General features: G+C 40.0%; 1 protein-coding gene and 1 long non-coding RNA gene across 15 annotated transcripts in view; one reads left to right on the top strand and one right to left on the bottom strand.

Annotated features, from left to right (window-relative positions):
* WNK1 (WNK lysine deficient protein kinase 1) overlaps positions 1 to 20,719 on the top strand; it is a 97,468-nt gene that overhangs the window by 22,939 nt on the left and 53,810 nt on the right. For all 14 annotated transcript variants that reach the window (XR_010027495.1, XR_010027496.1, XR_010027497.1 and 11 more), the window contains exons 2-4: positions 8,296 to 8,468; positions 12,335 to 12,555; positions 14,565 to 14,722. Coding sequence is in view for 11 of the 14 variants with exons in the window: in XM_063153896.1 (XP_063009966.1) it covers positions 8,296 to 8,468; positions 12,335 to 12,555; positions 14,565 to 14,722 (552 nt within the window). In the remaining 3 variants the exon portion in view is untranslated. The remainder of the gene's footprint in view (positions 1 to 8,295; positions 8,469 to 12,334; positions 12,556 to 14,564; positions 14,723 to 20,719) is intronic.
* Positions 1,282 to 20,226, bottom strand: LOC134417090 (uncharacterized). Its single transcript, XR_010027498.1, has 2 exons — positions 20,010 to 20,226; positions 1,282 to 3,448 (listed from the first exon to the last, which is right to left on the bottom strand). It is a non-coding gene; the product is annotated as an uncharacterized LOC134417090 (long non-coding RNA).

Genomic DNA, 20,719 nt, shown 5'->3' with positions numbered 1-20,719 from the left:
AATGTACTGTGATTAGATGATGTACAGCTCAGTCATTGTTTTCTTTGGAAGGGGTATTTGGCTCAGGTTTGAGTTCAGCCAACTTGTTTTACCTAAGGATGGTGCTGCTGATGTGAGAGACTGGGAGAGGAGCAGTACAGGTGTGTATTAATGTGTATATTCACATATAACACAGATCTGGAAAGCAATCATCCAATAGAGACTTTGTACAAATTATGAATGCTTCTTAAACTTTTAGGAGTAACCTAAAAATCTACACTGGCTGAATTTTTGGAAGCTGTGTGTTTGCACCTCTCTGTCTCTGGTGAGCACTGGCCATGAGCCTTCCATCTAATCCTGCAAATGGTATCCAAGTGCAATATCCCAGCAGTGTGGTCACCTTTGGCATTGCTGAAAAGAAAAATTCCCACACTGCTGCTGTAACAAAGATAAAGTTTGTTATTGGGAAGTGTACTTGCAAGACTCTGGTGACCTTATATAAAGAAGAAACGTTCTCATCTACTGTTAGTGTTTTTCTGCTGTTGTGTTTGTGATGGAGATTGTATTTGCAACCATGCCAGAACTCGGTGCGAGCAGGCAGAGACATCAGCTCTGATCCTTTTCTGTTCCCAGGAGATTGTTGCTGAGGATGTCTCTTCAAGCATAGGTTAAAAGTCCATGACATTACTGCCACCAGGTGTCTTAGATGCTGCTACTGCTACTGGTGGCACAGAGGCTGCTGGAAATGTAAAAGCAGGAAAGTGAGCACAGAGGAACAGAATTCTTGGTGTTCTGCCCCCTTAGCCTGTGGTGGTGAGTCACAGCTTCATCAAAACTGAGACAATCACAGGATAAAATGGGGAGTGGTGCTGGAATCTTTTGGTCACATATGTGGGCTGGAGTTTGCAGATATTTCCCCTTCAGTGTTGAGACAAAGATGAAGTACAAGTTCCTTCAGGATATGTATAATTGACTTACTCAGACTGAATTGGTGACTGATGAAGACTTCTGTCCTCCTTTTGTTTGACCATTTAGGGTTTCATTTCCCTCCTTTCCCTCCTCCTACCATCATTTATCTGTCAGATGATGTATAATTTGTTTCATAGTTTCTAACATTTGAGCAGCATAAGTAAAGTTGTGTACATTTGCTGTATCACTCAACTGCAACAATTCTAAAGGAAAGGACAAGCAGCACTTGTAATTTTTGTGTTTTTAACAAATTACTTCATCTTCCAATGAATTTTCTACTTAGTTACTATTGTAGTGCATTGAAATGCCAGCAGAGAGAAGAGAATTATCAAATCATTTACCCATTTTCTTTTGCCTTCCACGTAACCAGTGGTGAAAAATTTAGAAAGCAGGTGCTTTTCACCAAGACACTGACAAGCAATGGGAATAATCCCTCAATGTCTTAGGTTGACTACTTGTGTACTTTCCTGAAAGTTAAAGTGTTTTTTAATACCGTATGTAAGAGGAAACCTACAGCAAATATTTACCTTTAATCAGAAACCTTAAAATGTGTAACTGTTTCAAGCCTATTCTCTTCTATTGTGCTAGATATATATTTTACATTCAGTGTTATCTTTCTTCAGGTTATTTCCATGCTTCATGAGGATTGTCTGTAGCTTATATAAAACTGATTCTTCTTGTGGAGACTTGCCAAGGAGCAAGGTGAAATAATTCTTTCAATAAGCATTACCTTGGCCTTGCATAGTGTTTTGCTACCTGTCAGAAGTTTTGTCTTCCCTCTTTAAGGAGAGCAGGAAAGTGCCTGGGAAGTTCTGTGCCTCACCAAGAGAAGAGCAGTGAGGTGCTGGAGCATGTCATGAAGAGCAGCAAAGCTGGCAGTGGCTCCAGAGCACAAGCCTTATGAGGAGTGGCTGGGGTGTTTTTTACCTTGGATATGTACTTTTGGAACATCAGCTGCTCAGCTCTGTTTAACCAGTTTTTTGTGTTCAGTGGTTTGTAGACAGTAGAGTGATGGAAGGATCTGTGCAGATCTTTGATCAGTTTTTTTTTCTCTTGCTGTGCAGGGATGCATTTTGAAGAGTCCTTTCCCTTTTATCTCTCTACCTAGTCTTTAATGCTGGAAAGTATTAAGTGGTTTATGTGTTGGTGCAGAGAAGTAGATGCAGTGCTTGTGCACTGAGACTTCCATTTCTAGGCACCAACTGTGTGATGCTGGGTGATTTTTAAGCTCAGTGGACTCTTTGTTGATATTTTGTTAATCTAGCTCAGTGGTTACTGTGCTCTTTTTTCCTCTTAACTGCTAGATTTTTTCAGGATGAGAACACTGCAGCCCACAAAGCCTCAGTTCCATTAACAGTGCTGAATATCAGAACACAGTCTTGCTAGCTTCTCCTCTGTTGACCCCTCATTAACCTTGCTTAAAGGCTTGCAAAGCCTTTCTCATATGCTGCAGAAATGCACACAGAAGAACATTTGTCTGTTCTGTGTGCTACTAATTCCTCCAAATAATAGGCTGGGAGCTGCAGTGTCTTCACTCAGATTTTCAGACATTTGAATGCCTGACAAAGTGCTTCTCAGTGTAACCCCAGCAGAGATAGATAATTCACCTTGCCTGTGATTCAGACTATGTATAATTCAGCAGCACTTTGAAGTCTCTCATGGCTGTACATTTACAGATCGCATCACTTGAAGACAGTTCATTGCTGCTAATTTTTCTACTGCATGTCTGGATGGAAACTACATACTGTTGCTGTAGTCTAGTTAACCCTCCCTGCAAAACAACTGTCCCTGCACTGTGTATCATTTCTGGATCTAGTGGTAGAATATGCAGAAACCTAGTAAAACCTGTACTATATGAAATATCCAGTCTTTCTCTGTTTACTGCTTATCTTCCTAATATTTGTGGAAGATGGAAGAGTTCTAAATTGTGTAACAGCTCATCTACTGAGTTTGGGTTTTTTTTTTGAAAACCAAAACCCAAACAGTTTAAAGTTGACCTATATTGCTTATGAGTCTGCTTATTTGTAGATGGAGATCATGGGAAGTTTTCTGAGTCTGGTTTATTCTGCTGTGCATGAAGGTTCCCCAGCACTTGAGTGATGTAAATTGTCCTTCATGTTAAGGATGGAAAATCACCTTGGAGGATGTATATCAGGAGTTGGCCGGTGTAGTTCCTGTCATGTAGAGTATTTCTCTTGGTGGCCACTTGCTTGGTATCCTGTAGTGTGTGAGGGTGAGGTGCAGTGTGCCACCAGTGCAAAACTGTGTCTGTTTAATGCCAGCTGAATTGTCCCAGACTTCAGCTCAGGCCTCTTGGTGTCAGTAAAAACAGTGGGAGCCTTGCTTGAGCTTGGGCTGGCTGAAGAGATCACGGGATGTGAGCAGAGTGCAGTGCCTGGCTGAGGAGGCTCCTCTGCTCTCTGGGCTGGGCACTGGGATGTGCTCTGCAGATGTGGCATTTCTTGTCCTCATGTGAACAGGACAGAACTCAGAACTCTGTCTGTGGACAGATAGAAAGGAAAATACATGGGAAATTACTCCATAGGCTCAGTGACTGTGTGAATCTCCCAGTTGAAATTTAATTTAGGTGCCAGAAATGTAATTTTTTTTTCCTGATTAAGGATGCTGAATAGATTGTAAGTCTTGGCTGAAACAAACCACCAGAGGACTATAGGCATTTTTTGTTTACTGGCTTGGTAGAGTAGCTAATCTTAGGAGGGGAAAGGAGTTGTTTTGGGTTGGTTTGTTTTTATTTACATAAAGCATGTAGGTACAGGGGTGGAAAGAGGGTAGTAGCAATGCTGCATGTAATTCATGCTGCTGTACATGAAGGAAATGAGTGGAAGAGTAAACCTGTACCTGGTTTATCATGAATGCCCAAGATCCCTGTTTTACATTGATAAATGTAAACACCTCTGATAGCTCTTTCCTGACCAAAACAAATCTGATGGGAAGGACTTGGGTAAGTGGAAACAGCCAAGAAAAAGCTTATTGAATCCTCTGAGCTGAACAATCGTTTCATTTGCTGCTCGTCTCCTTTCAGGCCCCTGGCACTGCAGAACCACAAATCACGTGCTGGGACGCCTTGCTGTGTGTCCTGGCTTGTCAAAACAATTTAATGTAGGTGGAAAGGAATGAATGAAATGAACAGAGTAGGCTTGATGCATCTGTTTCAGTTTGTTCAAAGGGCAGCCCAGTGATTGGGATGTGACACTTAGGTCCTCCAGGGAAGCTATCAGTTTAGAAGGAACAATGCTGTCTATTTTATAAGGTAGTTAAATCCATTTTAGAAAGCAAGCTCTGCTATAGGTTGACAGCTTTGTATATTTTTAAAAATATTTGGGCTATATCTGCTCAGCATGTGCCAGCTGAGCTACTACAAGAATGTGATTTGCTAACTTCTAGATTTAGGACTTTGTCTTGTCTGCCTCAGGTTGCTTATGGTAAAAAAAGAACAAGAAAGGAGAGAGTATGTCCATTTTTAAGTTTTATTAGTGGGAATTCCAAAATGATTTGGTCCTTGAAGGATAGGATATCAGGCTGTATATTACTAATTGTTCTAAAGTGCTGGCTTCTTTATAAAATTGTTTAAGTTTCCTAGGCTTATGGAACACTACTTGTGAGTCCTTCTACTTTTATTTTTTGGCTGTTTGATTAAAAAAAAATAAAAAATATTAAAATTGTCTAACTGATCTTGTACTTGGTGAAACTGGAATGTTAATCTGTGAAACCTATATTTCTGCTTTCACATGAAAACAACAAATACGTGTGGAAATGGTTCATCTATGTACATATTAAGACCATGAATTATAGGAAAGAGGCTGCAGGGGATAAATCTGCTTATCTGCTTATAATAATTTAAGCAAAAGGAGGGCAGATTTTGGGTGATAGGCCACAGATTTCATTACATCTTTAGAAGTGGAGATCCAGCTGAGGGTCCTGCAGGTTCCTGCTCAGAGGCCACGATGGATCCTGAGTGCTGCCCCCAGGAGCTGCCTTGGTGGGAAAACACATCTGGGCTTGAGTCTTTTGGAGTATGCAGCTATAACTGAGGGTGGTGGAAACTGTTCCCTTCCCAAAAGAAAGCACAAAACACTCTTTTTCATTTTCACTAAGTGATGATGGCTTCTTTCTCTCTGCCCCAGTATGCTGTACAGCTACTTTCTGGATTCCATGTGATGCCAAGATACTCTCATTCCCCTGCTTTTCCTGAGCTATTTATACCTAACATGGCTGGTAACAGCTCAGTCTCCCAAATTACATACAGTGCTCTATTTTACTTGCTTATTTCAATATTTTAGTAGCTGCAGCTGCTTAAGTTGCATTTTTTTGTACAAGAACAAGCATGAGGTGAAGTTGTCACTTTTGCCCATGCTAATAACTCAAAGGATGCCAACATGCATTTGGGATAGGCTCTATTTTAGTCTGTGTCTATGCAGCCTGGGAGATCTTGCTGTCTAATATTTTTAATTGCTCAGGTTTTGAAAATGGACTTGTCATTTTAAATTGTATGTTGGCCTACAGGCCAACTGTTTGCAAGTTGCATTAGAATGTAATATGTACAGCTAAAACCAGTCATTGTGTATACAGACTTGGTTGGTATAATTGTACAGGAGACTCAGTATTTTCCTCAATGTTTGGGTTGTGGGTTCTTTTAAAGTATATTGGCAGTGTTCTGTAACCTAGCATTAGTGTTCCTTTAGGAGAAGAATATAAAAACCTGTTACAGATGAGGGTGTGGGTTGTGTGTCCAAGGAAATGAGGGCAGTAAAAGGTAGTATGCACTGCTGGGCTTAGGGAACAAGTGGCCTCTGTCTTTTTCTTCCAGCTCTGTTTAATGTTCCCTTTTGCTGCTGCAGTTATGTACTGAAGGGTGCAGGGTTTCCTTGGTTGCAAAAACATAGCTGTGTTCCTGGGTGAAAGTTTTTGGCCTGTGCTTTGTCCAGACTTGTCCCAGATCACTGGGGCACTGTGACTTTCAAAGCAGTGTTGTTTTACTTAGGCTATTGCATGGTCTTGGTGGGGTTTTAATGCCAGCACTGAAGTGTTGAGTGTCTGTGCTGGACGTCACAGCTGTGTTTGCAGGAACATGATGCTGCCATGGATGTGAGCAGGGAGAGAAATGAGTCCAAATGTGAGTGAGTGCCTCTTAGGACTCTGTTCATTGATAAGGGTGATTAGCACTTGGTATTTTCTATTTGGGGACAGTAGTACAGGGGCAGGGAAAACTGAATAAAGCCCTGAAGGGAGATTGGGTTATGTGGGTTAAAATGAGACTGAAATGAAATAGCCTTGACTTGATATTAAATGTAGGTCTAAAACTGGTTAACCGTGTTTGTGGTAGGTAACTTGTTAGTATGCACCCAATAAAAGAAATGTAATCCAAATGTGTATCAAAAATCTTGGATTTGGACAAAAATGAATGCAGGTTTTCACATTCACTATTTAAAAGTGATAGAAAAGTAATTATTGCAGCCTTCTTTGTATAATGACCATATACAGTAGCTGAATTTGCAGCAAAGTACAGTGGCTTAGAAAAGTGAATTATGAGGGTCAAGAGCAGAGGCTGAGAATACTGCTTTATTTTTCTATAAGAAAGATGATATTGTGATTGTGTTGTTTGAAGCACTGGTGCATGTGTGTGTGGTCAGCTGTACCTATTGCAGCTTACTGCTTTTCTGCATCAGCAGTTTGAATTTGTTAAAATCGAGATGTGCAACAGAACTTGTGCTGCCTTGTTCATTGTAGTGAAAGGAATGCTATTAGAGGGGTAAGGCACCTCAAATGACAGTACTAATTACATATAAAAGCTCCTGCAACACCTAAACAGACATGGATGCTCAATTGTTGGTGGAATGTTCCTTCAAATGTCACATCAGAACTTGTGCAAATATGCTTATGGGAAGAGGTGGTAATGCTGATTTCTGCAGAGTGAAGTAGTTGTAGGATTGAATGATTTTTGATGTCTGTGGATTAAATTAGTCATACATAAGGATTTCGCATTTTCCTGAGAATTGTAAGGATGAGTAACATTCTAGGCACCAATAGGAAACTGATCCCTGAGGTGATTTCAGACCTGTTTTCAGACTTTTACCCAGGGAAATTGTATACTTTTGAAAATTGGAGCTTCATCTGAAAAAGAAGTTTGTCCATGTCTGAAGATACTCTGTGAACCTTTTAGAAAAAGTTGATGGTCTTAGTGAATGTAGGATGGTTTAGATATTACATGGCTGAATTATATTGAGAAAACATATGACCTGTAAACAAAGGAAGAGGAATTACTGTCTGGAGCACAATGGGAGTATAACCAAATCCTGTGTGTTTTTACTGCCTCCTTTTAATGGAAAAGACAATATGAAATCAAGTGACTTAAAATTATTACTCAGATCTGACAAATAGGTCTTCAGTTATTGCTAAATAACTTAGAAACAATGCTTCTGAAATTCTTGGCTATAAGAACATCCTGAAATATTTGGGTTTTTTAATGCAAACTGCATATGGATCCAGTTTGTGCCAGTCAGTCAGACTGGTGTGAGCAGTGCAATGGACATGCTTTGGTAAACTGAGAACACTGCATGGAACAAGGAGACATCTTCTCTTTGAGATGTGCTGCTCATTCAGGTAATAGCTGCTCCAAGTCCTGGTGATAGCTGCCAGCCAGCTGCAGCACAACAGTCCAGGAATGCTGTTTTGTGTTCTGCCTCTGGCCAAAAGATTGCTTTCTGTCTCTACTGGGAGTTACTTTTGTAACTTTTTGGTTTTGTTGACATGAGATTTCAGGAAACTTGCTCAATCATGAGGTTCTGCATTTAATCAAAGAAAATCCAATTCATTCACTTGATGGTCTACAGCTACAAGAACATACTGGATGTTAACAGAGGTTTAATGCTTAACCCCCTCTATGGGTGGCTAATCCCATCTGTTAACCAGTGGTCTGAGCAGACATCTAGGAATAATGAAAAGTTATTGCAATGTACAACATGAGGGGGGTTAAATGATCTGATTTCATTCTCAAACATTCAAGTGTTCAAGACATTATATCCCCTTTTCACCCCAAGTCAGGCAACAGCTAAATTTATTAGGAGTAGTAAAGCAAGAGAAAGAAGAAAGAGGAGTTAATCTGCAGCCGTGCAGCTCTTAACCCTGAGAGCACTATAATTATAAAAAGCAATATATTATAGAAAGACTGTAATAGAATGTGTTCAAAACAGAATATTTAAAGGTAATTGCAAACCAAATGGCATTTAAGACATGTGATTCTTGTGTGTACCTAACTGTTTTCAAGTTGCTGCCTCTCAATAAGAAAATCAAGCAAAACTTTCTGATGCACCTTTTCTTTTTCATTAGGATCGGAAGCTGTCCAAGTCAGAGCGACAAAGATTCAAAGAGGAAGCTGGGATGCTGAAAGGGCTTCAGCACCCCAATATTGTCAGGTTCTATGATTCCTGGGAGTCTACAGTCAAAGGAAAAAAGTGTATTGTTCTTGTGACAGAACTCATGACGTCTGGAACATTAAAAACGTAAGTAAATTCAGACAAGTCACAGCGTTTCAGTTTCATTAGCACAACACTAGAGCACTAGAAGTAGGAGAAATTTAGATGAGAACAGAGCCCTGCTGCTGAGGGATAACCTCCTGTAGGAACATTCTTGTTTAAGAGGAGCATTACTAGCATTGCAGGGCATGGTAGAACATCTTTTAACTTAGCAAGCTTGTGATGTCCCATTAAACACGTGCACAAGATTTTTGGATTTTAAGAGCTCAGGAGGGCAATACTTAATTTTCACTTCTCAGAATTTCTTTGTTTTTTTTTTCCTCCAGCTGCTTTCCATTTAGGATGAGCTAGTTCATAAAGTTCAAAGCTCAAATTAATTCACCTCTTTTGGGAGGTTTTGGCTGTTACCACAATATAAATAACATGTAAAAAAGAAAAAATTCACCACCTATTGGTTTATCTGAAACTTGCTGAAGCTTCAGATAAAAATCCTGCAGTTTGGACCTGTGAGGCAGCTGAGTGCACCTCGTGGTGTGCTGAAGGCCGAGTTAAAAGCAGAGTGCTGGGGCTGCAGCTGCTGTGAGGGCCTCTAGTGGTGCATGGGGCTCGTGGGGCTCTGCTCTCTGCCCCGATGGGAGCCTGTCCTGAGCTCCAGCCACCATCCCTCTGCTGGGGTAAAGCTGCCAGCTCTGCGATAAAGGGGCTCTGAGCTCCAGCCACCATCCCTCTGCTGGGGTAAAGCTGCCAGCTCTGCAATAAAGGGGTTCTGAGCTCCAGCCACCATCCCTCTGCTGGGGTAAAGCTGCCAGCTCTGCAATAAAGGGGCTCTGAGCTCCAGCCACCATCCCTCTGCTGGGGTAATGCTGCCAGCTCTGCAATAAAGGGGCTCTGCATCCCTCACTTTGTTCAGTGCCCATTTCACTCTTGGAGAGGCATTCACACCCTACATGTATAAGCAGGCTGCAGGAGCTGGAAACAGTTTGCCTTTGGCTGAAATAGCCTGTGAATGTCTTGTGTTTTTTACCATGCTTATTGATAGCTACAAATGGACATTCTTAAGAAGAAAAATGGCTCTCTGGGAGTCTGGGCTGCAGTTACAGCGAAGTGTTTGTCTCTTGAAATAGTACTGGATGGCTAAGGATGCAACAACATTCTTTAGGTGTGTGTTCAGTGGAGACATTTCTCAGGTTAAGATATTTCAGGTAAAATAACAGATGTGCTGCTTAATGTGCTGTTTTCAGACAAGTAATAAGTTAGTGGTTTTGCACCTCTCTACTGATGCCTTTAAATAAAGTTTACCTAATTTTCTGCTAAATGCGTAGTGCTAAATTTTTTTTCTCTCTTTTTTACTCCTTTATCCCTCTCACAGATTTTAATATTTGGATTGGTTTACATGGTATCATAAGCAAGATGAAGAAGTAATAATAGACAATTATAATGTAGGCTGTTGGTAGGAAGAAATACCCCAGATTTTCTGTCTGTAGGATTATTTTGTATCTTGAAATAAGAAAGTCTTTTTATTTAATCCAGAGAAAAGTAATAGGCTCTTTAATTGAGAATCCTTTAAACTTTAGAGTTCTGGCTAGGGCTTTTCTCTACTCTTGTACAGCTGGTATTATAACTGGGATTTAGTTTATTCTAGTCCACTTTGCTTGAGACTTGAGGTGTGAAGTGTATGGGAGATTTCAGGTGTGCCTTAATTAAGTACTTCATGTGCTTGTGGCATTTTCCTGTACACTTGTGTTTGCATATATTTGACATATTACTTCCATATCTTTTTTCAATGTTTACCTTACCTGCATTTGATAAAAGTGATGCTTTCTTCTTTTGGTACTTGGGACATAGACATTCTTGTCACTTGATGTAAAAAAGTGAACAGAATACAAATATGGTGGTGTCTTAAAGGGAATTTTCTCATGTTTTATTTTAGTAAGGATTCCTATAGCTCCTTCAACTCTGTGTAATTGTAATTACAGAAACTTAGACTGGAAACCTCCCAAGGTCTCTTCAAGCCCAAGTTCTTCTATGATAGTAGGAAAAGTGAAAACAAACTGCCTAGAAGGCTTGTCTATTTTTGTGTATTTGTATGTGCTTCCATTTTTAAATTGTTTTCTGCACAAAGGGACATGTGACTTAATTCACTTAACGTTATGGAACAGTGACAGCCACACTGCACAATGTTGGGTGGTGGTTGGATCCAGGTCCTTTAACAGTGAAAAGCTGGCAGTGGACTAGCATATTTGTAACCAAGAATGTAATTAGGGATTCCAGATGCTGAACTGAAGTGCCCCTACCATGTGATCTTTGGAACAGGCTCAAGAGAGATGAATGAGGGTTGTGTCAATAGCAGGAATTCAAGTGGTTGCTGATGCGATTCAGAACCTCCTTCAGTTTGTCTCCTTCCTTGGCTTGGCTTTTCCCTGCTTTCCTTTACATTCTGACACCTGGTTTCCTCTGGAACTGACTCAATTGCTTTTACAGACTTATTTTCACAGCAGGATCATTGCTAGCAACTTGATTTTCCAGATCTTGTTTAGAAGTGGAGAAATTAAAGTAAAAGGGATGAATACACTGCATTTCTGTGTTGGAGCCGATTGATTTCATCGGGACTGTATCTCCTAGTTAAGTGAATCTGCAGAAGAGACTGACCACTACCATGGAATAATTGAACACAACTTGCTTTTAGTTTTAAGATTGCAGTGGCTAGACTTCATGCTGGTCACAGAATTTACCAGCAGTCTTTGTGTAGTGTGAAACTGATCTTTATCTGAGACTCTGACCGAACAAGAATAAAGTCCTTGCTCTACAGAGCACGCTAGGTCCTTTCTCTACATGCAGTCTGGCCTGTACTTTTTCAGAAGGAATAAAACAGCTCTTCACTTCAAATTGTGTTACCCAAATAGAGGTTGAGAGAAAACCCTGCTGGAGAGCACTTGAAAACTGTCAGAGGTTATTCACCTTGTGGCATCTCTAATCTGCTGAAGTTAAGTAACAGAATAAGATGTTAGTCTTTCATGCTCATTGAAAAATATTTTTGGTATGAAATTTGACTCTTCCTACATGGGGTTTCAAGGAGTGGCAAAGATAGAACAGTTAAGGTTGGATTACATCCTACCTGCAAAAGGAATACAGACTTATGTATGAACTCTTCCACCTCAATTATTTGACTGAGCCTTTTTAAAGATTTCTCTGCCCTGTTTCCATCTCTCCATAGTACCAGTTGGATTCAGGTGGTCAAACCCTGTCCTGCACCAGGGAGGGCATCTCTAAGAATTTCTAATTATCTTGCTAACTCCACAGGGTAAATTTGAAGCAGATGTAAAATGTAATGTGGAAACCTTGAACAGAGTGCTTGGTTGCTCTTGTAAATGAGAGACAAATGATTTGATTTCAGAGCTCTTGTAGTTTTCCACAGCTCTGTACTTTGTTGGTTGTTAACATTTTGGATCTAGTGACCCACCTTCCCACCTAGTTATAATTAATCAAGGTAGAGGTTGTAAGTGTTGGAGAAGTTAAATAGGTGAAGAACTGTAATTAATGAACCTTGAGTTATTTGTCATTGAAGCAGTGCCTTGAAATTTAGCAATCCAACTGTCTAATTACTGAAGAATGATTTTCTATGTAGAGGTGTTATCAGCTATGTACACCAAGCTTTCACATTTTTGTTTCATCATTATAGTCTGCTGGCTAGAAGAAAGGGGATAGGTTTTGTAGAGGGGAACCATCTTTAGCTCCTCTGAAGTAATGAAATGCCCAGGTGGATTTTAAAATAGAAGTTTGAATTTATGAATGTCTTTAATTGCTGTTTCTTTGCTTCCAAACAGCAAATGGTATGATTTAATCTACTGTTTGTTAGCAGAATCTGTTTAACCTATTGTTACTTTTTTCATTAGGTATTTGAAAAGATTTAAAGTGATGAAAATTAAAGTGCTACGAAGCTGGTGCCGTCAGATACTGAAAGGCTTACAATTCCTGCACACACGTACTCCTCCCATCATTCATAGAGACTTAAAATGTGACAACATCTTCATTACTGGCCCCACTGGATCAGTCAAGATTGGAGACCTTGGTCTGGCAACCCTGAAACGAGCTTCTTTTGCCAAAAGTGTGATAGGTAAGCCTCTCCTGTTTTGGAGGCTGCTGAGCCAGTCTACCTCTTTGGAGACTTGAGTGTTTTAAGAACTTTGCTAGAAAACATGCTTACAAAGGTACATGGTCAAAGCCTGAAAATATGTAGGCTTTGTCTCTTGCTTGCTGAGATCATTCTGTGTTCCTAATGCCAAGACATGTTGAAATTTTTGGTTGTCCTTTTGTTATTTATATATTTATAACATTAGCTAATTCAGAATATAGAGTTCTTGTCCTGCCCAACAATCTAGTGCAACACTGCTGATAAAACCACTCTTCGCTACATAAAAATCTTACCTTTGATGTGATGCTGCTTCAAGAAATGTACAAATGCATTTTGGTGACCAAACAACATTTTGTTATTTAGTGTAGCATTAGTTCATATGGCCAAATTTTTTTTCATTGTGACCAGGGGTTTATGTATCAGAAACTGAGGAATACCAAAGAAAGTCAATATTATATTTAAATAATAACACAGACTGTGGTATAACACCTTACTCAGGGAGTCTGTAGAATGTGGATTTGTGTGAGTTAGGAGGGTGCATTGGGAAATAGTGCTTTATTCTGGCTCTGTCCCTGTGTATCCATTCATAACTCTTTCAGAAATTGTATAATCTTTCTTGTGAATTCTGGAAAGAATTGGTTTTATCAGCTTTGTTTTTATAGTTGGGTCAGTAGACTGCAGGGAATAAAGTTTCTTTCGCTCTCAGTATTTAGAGCTTGCTAAAATTCAGATTACTCAACAGTCCTGTGCCAGATTCCTAGCTGGGATCAATGGCATATACTTGTAAATTTTCTTGCAAGCTGTCACTGAAATATTTCCTGCTTCTTAACCAGGTCAAAATATTAATAGGGAAGAAAAGAATGGTGTTAAAAACCATAATTTCTTAAGCATATTTGTCATATCTTCAAATTTATCACTGGAAAATTACCATCTGTTACATAGTTATTTGTTAATGATTAGCCTTTGGATAAATGACTGCAATTACATTTTTTTTGATTTAGCCTGGTGAAAACAAGCAATGGGCTGTAGAATGATCTGTAAATTTTCTGGAATCTGGTGTCTGCAGGAAATAATTCTGTGCTTAAATTTACAAAAAGCAAACTTGCATCTCTGGCTTGAAGTAAATCTGATCTGATCATACAATGCAGTCCCTTTGTTTGCAGAGGGGATCTGTGATGCTTCACTGGGCAATAATTTTCTGCACACTATTTAAATGGGACTTGTTGAATCTCACGCTCTATGCCTGTAACTCAATCTCTCTGTATTTCTGAGTATTTTTGACTGTAGGATGTCCCTCACTAATGCCTGTATCTGCAGTAGGCCTATAAATATACTGCAGGTGGGAAGGTAAGTATATGAAGAAAAGGGCTCTGGTGAGTGGCCTTTGCAGAAAATTACCTCTTATCCTCTTTTCACGGAGATTTTTGTTTGTAACAACAGAGCTTTTCATTGCAAGGCCTTACCTGAACCATTCTACTTGAGCAAGTAGATGGAGTGCACCAGGTCAGAGACTAGCTGTGGGCTCTTACCAGTACTACTTCTTTTGCAGCAGAGGGCAGTCAGGTAATTTATGAAACAAGGTTTAATGTGCTCTTTCCTTACAGGGAGAAAAGGTAAGTGCCTTAACTCTCCTTAGTATTTGGTTTGCAGCCTATGGCTAGTCTACAGTTTTTCCCTCTTCTTATCCCCTCCCTTCCTGTTTGATTTCAGGCTAATCCAGTCTGTTCTGATATTTGTATCAACTAACATACCTAAACAGGGAAATGCATCACTTCTCACATGCCATTGTTATTCCATAAAGGCCTTGCAATGGAAGACTCACAAAGTACATTGGTGCAACAGAGTCACTAAGGGTTTCCTCCCTCTTCTTTTTGCCTCCACTTTCTCTTGTCTCACAGGTTTGCCCAGCTTGCCCCTGCGGTGAGTAACGCCAGCAGCAGCCTCTGCTCGCTTTGAGACATTTAGAGTCTGAATCGTTCTTTTAATTTAAGGTACCCCAGAGTTCATGGCCCCCGAGATGTATGAGGAGAAATATGATGAGTCCGTTGATGTTTATGCTTTTGGGATGTGTATGCTAGAGATGGCCACGTCTGAATATCCCTATTCCGAGTGCCAAAATGCTGCGCAGATCTACCGGCGAGTCACCAGTGTAAGTCCCTCCTCACTGCTGAGCCTGCAGCTGCTGCTGCTAGCAGCAAAGAACTACAGCTGGGTAGCACCAGTGCTGTGTGGGGAAAAAAGTCTGAAAAGATATTATTTTGGGATGAGTGCAAAGTTACAGGGTGGTCTAACTCGGTAGCACCAGTGCTGTGTGGGGAAAAAAGCCTGAAAAGAGATTATTTTGGCATGAGTGCAAAGTTACAGGGTGGTTGAACTCATTGAACGTCTGTCAGAAGCTTGGAAAATATGTGAGTGGAAATAAAATTGTTTCTACCAGGGTAGCACCATCCTGGGCCTTGAAAAGAGGCATGGTACCCCTGAGAGGATGGAGTCAGGCAATGGGACTCATTTCAGGAATGGCCTTATCAACACCTGAGCTCGGGAACGTGGCATTGAGTGGGTGTACCATATCCCCTACCATGCAGGCAAAGTGGAGAGGTACAATGGACTGTTAAAAAACACCTTAAAAGCATTGAGTGGGGGATCTTTCAAAAACTGGGAGCAGCATTTAGCAAAAGCCACCTGATTGTTTTAACACCTGAGGCTCTACTAACTGAGTGGGCCCTGCCCAATCTGAGTCTTTGTGTACAGTAGATGGAGATAAAGTCCCAGTGGTACATGTCAAAGGTTTGTTGGGGAAGGCAGTGTGGAACAGTTCTGCCTTGAGTTCATACTCTTCTATCATAATGCAAGAAAAAAAAATATGAAGAAACCGGTCCCCCAAATCAACCTAGAAAAAATAAATGCACTAGAATAATAAAAGATTATTTTCTAAGCCACTTGGGGGATGGTCGAAGTAGTTCTGTCTTGAAGAGGAACTGGTTCTCTGCAGTAAAGCTGGATAACAGATTTGAGCACTGGCTTAGCTGCCTGCCAGTTGCCTAGAGTGATTTTAATAGTTCATTGAATCCTGAGTGGCCCTTAGCTCCTGTGTTTTGGGGGCCACTTCTTATAATGATGAAGTGGAAGCACTTGATAAATAGCAGGAAGCTATTCCACCCTGGTAAGTACTGGGCAAGTGTAGTGGTGGAGGTGGAGGCATTGTGGGAGAAGATAAATAAGGCTGAGAAGGCAATCAAGGGATTAGAGCTGGCCCATCTGACCAGACTGAGAGGAACATGCAGGCCTGAGTGCAGGAGGCAGAACTGCAGTGCTAGAAATGTGCAGCATGGTGTGGCTAGATTTAATCTGTGATACCTGTTGTGAAGACTGTACCAGTACAGTGAAACAAACATGTTCAACCTTGTGACCTAAGCATTCAGAAACAATAGTGAGGTGGCTGCTTGGGGAAGTGAAAACTCATATTGGATTTCTCAGAATACCTGTGCATATGTGCAAATGAAAAAAAAAACAAACCAACAAAAAACCCAGACTTACCTCTTTGTCCATAAACAAATGAGTTCCTGTTAATTTTTTTGAGCATGTTATCTCAGAGAAGTTGCAGATTTAATAAACACCTTGCCTAGCTTTGAAAAAATAAAACACTCTCTTATTCCTGATGCCTCACACTGCAAAAGTCAGATAATTCCTGACTTAGAGTTGGAGAAGAGTCTTCATGTCAGAAGCAATGAATTCTGAAGAGAGACTTGGTGAAATAAGACTATCCCTTTTGTTCAGGGAAGTATTGGAGGGGCACAGAAGAAGGAGGAAAAAAGGCATAAGTGGTGACTTCAGTGTTTTGCACAGATGCTAGAATAACTTTTTATATTAATTTATATACAATATAGAGTTGGGGTTTTTTGGTTTAGTTTTTTGTGTGTGTGTTGGCAAACTTACCTGTAATTTTCTAAATAGACTTTAAGAACTAGACTAAAGTCTAGTTTACAGCACAGTCTGTCCTGGAAGCAGTTGGGATCAGTGAAAGAAAGCTGTGTATCTCACTAGAACAGTCTCAGTGGTGCCTTTTGCTGTGCTTATGGATGTGTCTTGGACAGAGCCAAAGCAGCAAAATTTGCATGGACATTGCCTAATGTCACTGTCCTAATGTAACTAATGTCACTGTCCTGCTTGTTCCCACTGCTAGGAACTGGGATGTTGCTGAGAATCAGCTGTTGAGACAACCTCAGGCTTGTAAATTCCCTGCTCTTTGAAGTACATAACTGGAAAGCTTTGTAGGGACTTGCCAGCAGCAAAAGTTACCTAGAGACTTACCAGGGTTCCACTTACCACTTGTTTTTTGTGTGTGGTGCTCCTTTGTCCCCATTGTTATTGGCTGACAGTGGAAATTCTCAGTGGATGACAAACACTGGCAATTTTTTGGCTTGTCCAATTCCACCTTCTCTTCTACTCTTCTGATGGTTCACAAATCAAGTTTATAGGTCAATTTTTTTCCCCAACTATTTAATTTACTGCTTGAGAGCTCTTAAGATACACTTTGATATGAAATCCAGCAAATCTTGTTTTATTTCAGAAGTAGCAAAGGACAGGAAGGTAAAGAAAGTGAAATGTACATTTGTGTGCTTCGGTATTTTTGGGGTTGTTCATTTCAGTGTAGTTGCAAAGCAGTTTTTTCAAAACAAAACGAATCAGAAACAAAATGTGAAGAATTTTTAAGGAAAGCTTTCAATGAAGGCAAGACAATGTTACCTGGAAATAAAGCACAATCCTGTCTTAGCTGATAATGGAGGATTGGTGTTCTATAATGTGGAAAGAGATCTAGGTTATGAAGGTGAAATTAAATACTCCTGGCATTCTTTTTACCACTCCATGAAACCTCTGTGAACCAATCTGAAAAAGAGCCTGGTAGTTTTAGATTTAGAAGATTTTAGAGATTTTAGAAGTTTAGACCATGTGTGCAGTTGTGGGGTGAACCATTTGCCAAATTCAGTGCTTGAAAGGACTGTGAGTGAACTATCAATAACAGAGTGGAGGCAGAAAACTCCCTCCTGCCAAAGTGACTTGAGCAGTACTTACCAACACATCTCTTCTAACATATGTTGGAAGGTGGGTGTGCTTTGTGGAAGATGTTTAGCATCTCCATTTCAACCCCTGCATTGCTACCTCCCTGTAAATGTTTAGGATGTTTTGAAGTAGCAGCTACAGTCCTGCTGTGCCTTAAACTGAAAGGATTGTTTTATCTAGGTGCATACAGAGAGCAGAATGAAGGACAATAGGAATGGTCTGCTGTGAAAGTCATGAAAGGTCATACCATGCTGGAGCTTAAAAACCACTGAAACTCCAAAGGCAATAAGATCAAAATGTGCAGCCACTCACTGCAGGCCATATGTATTTAAATTACTTAATTTCCCTCACCCTCTTTGCAGGAATTATTAGGCTTAGTAAAAAGCAAAGTTGCTCCATTTTCTCAAATCCTTGCTATTGCTTAGGACAGAATCCTGTAAAAGATCTCTTAATGCCCAGGGTGTCCTCTCAGAACCTCTTGGTAATACCAGCTTATGTTCTTTTCTACCATTTTGCTGTGCATTGGTCTCGTTTTTAGGAGGCTTTCAGCTGTGTTGAGTTTTGACCTGACACCTTTTGTGATAAGGATGGCTCTAGCTGATGCCCAGATACTGCAGCTTTGCAGTCCTGCTCAGAGTACTCAGTCCTGTCTTCCCTCATGGCTGGAAGCAGTTTTTTGTTAAATAATACACCTTGGCAAGCACAGTTCTAGAATTTGGATCTAAAGGCTGAAGTTCCTCTCACAGATGAGATATTTTTTGGCCCAGGCAGAAATTGTTGCTTCACATCTTGGACAATAGCATTGCTGCATAAGCCTGCTGTTTCTGAGATGCTCATTTATACTGTCTACATTCTCTCACTGGGAAGTTCCTGTAATTCCTTAACACTGTCCTAGGATAAAGTTCTTGAATTTTCTCTGGCCCAAGAAACACAAGTGCAATTAAATTGTTATTCTGGATTACTTTATCTAGAGGAATTCTTTTAACAGGGTAACCTGGATATGTACCTGGCTTAAAAACCAAAACTATGCAGAATTTGTAGGGCTCAAGGTGTTACGCCAAACTTTGTTTCACCATTCTGATAAGGAAACCAGCATTTTAACACAGAATAATAACCTCTGTTTGTACTTGCACCCTTTAGCATATTCAGTCCAGACCCTTTCACTAGCAGTTTCTTTAGAAAGGAAAGACATCTGCTTGGCTTGTCACTCAGGCATAAAGGAATCTAGCCTTTATCTTTGTTTTCATTAAATCATAGTGTTGCAATTTTGTCTAAAAAACCCTGTTTTCTTTATTGAAGCCATCCTCTGCTGTTCTTTGGAAATGCTTCTAAATAAATTTGTAGTCAGTGCTTAAAGAATTGCAGCTCTTTGGATTTTTACCTTCCTGTGGGATGGGGAAATCTCTGAGGTTTAAGCAGTATATCTCCTGAGCTGGGACTGAATGCATCCAGTGAGCACTTACTGATGCCTGGTTGGCCTCAGAAAAGAAATAATCTAACTCTGCAATGAATTGATAACAGGCTGTACTTTAGTTAAAGTACTGATTTCCTCTCCTTTGTCATTTTTCTTCCTCTGTCCTCTTGTGCAAGCACAGTTCCACAGTCTGTGTGGAATGCTACTAGATTAGGGAATGGATCCCCCTTTTTTGTGGTTTTACTTTTCTGTTTGTTTTTTTTTCCCAAATGTTTTTTATTTTTTGCAATTCTGCTGTGTATCCAAGTAATGCAGAGAGTTACAATGCAAAATGTGATCAAGATATATGATAATTTTATATACTTGCTTACATAAAAAACAAAAGAGTGTAAGAGCTTGGTTAAATTCAGGAGGGTTTCCCTGTCTGACTTTGTTCTTTTCAGGAGACTGGTATATTTTCTTTGACCTGTTCCATGCATAGTGCAATTAAACACTTTGTCACAGGAGATACTTAAAATGGACTACACGTGCATTTAAATGGAAAAAGAGATATTTATAGAACAAATATCTTAAGTATGATTTCTTAATTTAGTCTGTGTGGGCATCAGTGCAGTGAAGGCATAACTAACTGCAGTAACGGCAGCTGCTTTGCCTCAGCCTCTGGTGAGACTGTGGAGACCCAGGCTGTTGCCTCAAAATCTAGATCTCTAATACTTGGATGTCCCAAAGCTTAAATTTGCTAGGGGATTGACTAGTCCCAGGACTAGTAAAAAGACAATTATTATGTTTATTACAGAGATTTTTCTCCTTCTTGCATATATATCACTAACATAAAAATCCAGATATGTTCATTGCAAAAAAGTTAATAAAACCATTCTCAGTTTCAAGTCTACTAATCATCTTTGAGTATGAGCAGAAAACCCCCTTGTTCTTTCTCCCCCCACCCATCATATAAACTTACCTTTTAAATTTTCCTGATGGACTTGTGCTCTGTAGTTGATTTTCTCCATGCTTACTTTGACAAAGTGAAGTTTTGTATTTGTTCATTCTTTCACCAGAAGTCCAGTCTGTTCTCTCTAAACAAATGTCTGTTGTCTGAGCTGGCCTTAAGATGAGAATGGGGGGAAAAAAAGCATTTTGCATTTTTTAAGTTTAAAAAAAAAAGGTTGTTCAGTACTAAAATGTTCCACAGCAAGCACAACATTTTTCTTCTGTTCTCCAGAGCTTAAAAAAGGGCCTAAGGGAACAAGGCACATAATGAGTAACCTGACCAGGCAGTGTCTAACTGGTTTAAAACTCCTTAATCTCCCTAACTGGTGGGAACTGGAATTCACTGGTTAGGGTGAAGGTCATTCTCTTTGCTGGAAACAAGGCATCTACAAAGTGCTGTAGTTTGGTTAGTTGAGGTAAAATGAACCTTTTCTTTAGTGTCCTAAAAGTTAGGTGTCATAGCTGTCTAGACCAGTCAATTGCTTCATTTTCGCTAGAGGTGCAGTGGACAAAGTATTCCAGCTCTTATTTTCTTCTTCTTCCTGAGGGATCTTAAGTAGTAAATAACAAATACTAAACCTTTAGACAGATGATTAATTTTACTTGCAGTACTTAATGAGTGGTGATTAATTTCTTCTTCTACTTCCTTGAAGCAATATCTAGCATTTTTTAGGCACGAAT

Source organism: Melospiza melodia, chromosome 4 (assembly GCF_035770615.1).
Source record: "Melospiza melodia melodia isolate bMelMel2 chromosome 4, bMelMel2.pri, whole genome shotgun sequence".
In the NCBI taxonomy this organism is placed as follows: domain Eukaryota; kingdom Metazoa; phylum Chordata; class Aves; order Passeriformes; family Passerellidae; genus Melospiza; species Melospiza melodia.
Note: the sequence above shows the minus strand (reverse complement) of the source record. Positions and strands in the feature narration are given on the sequence as shown.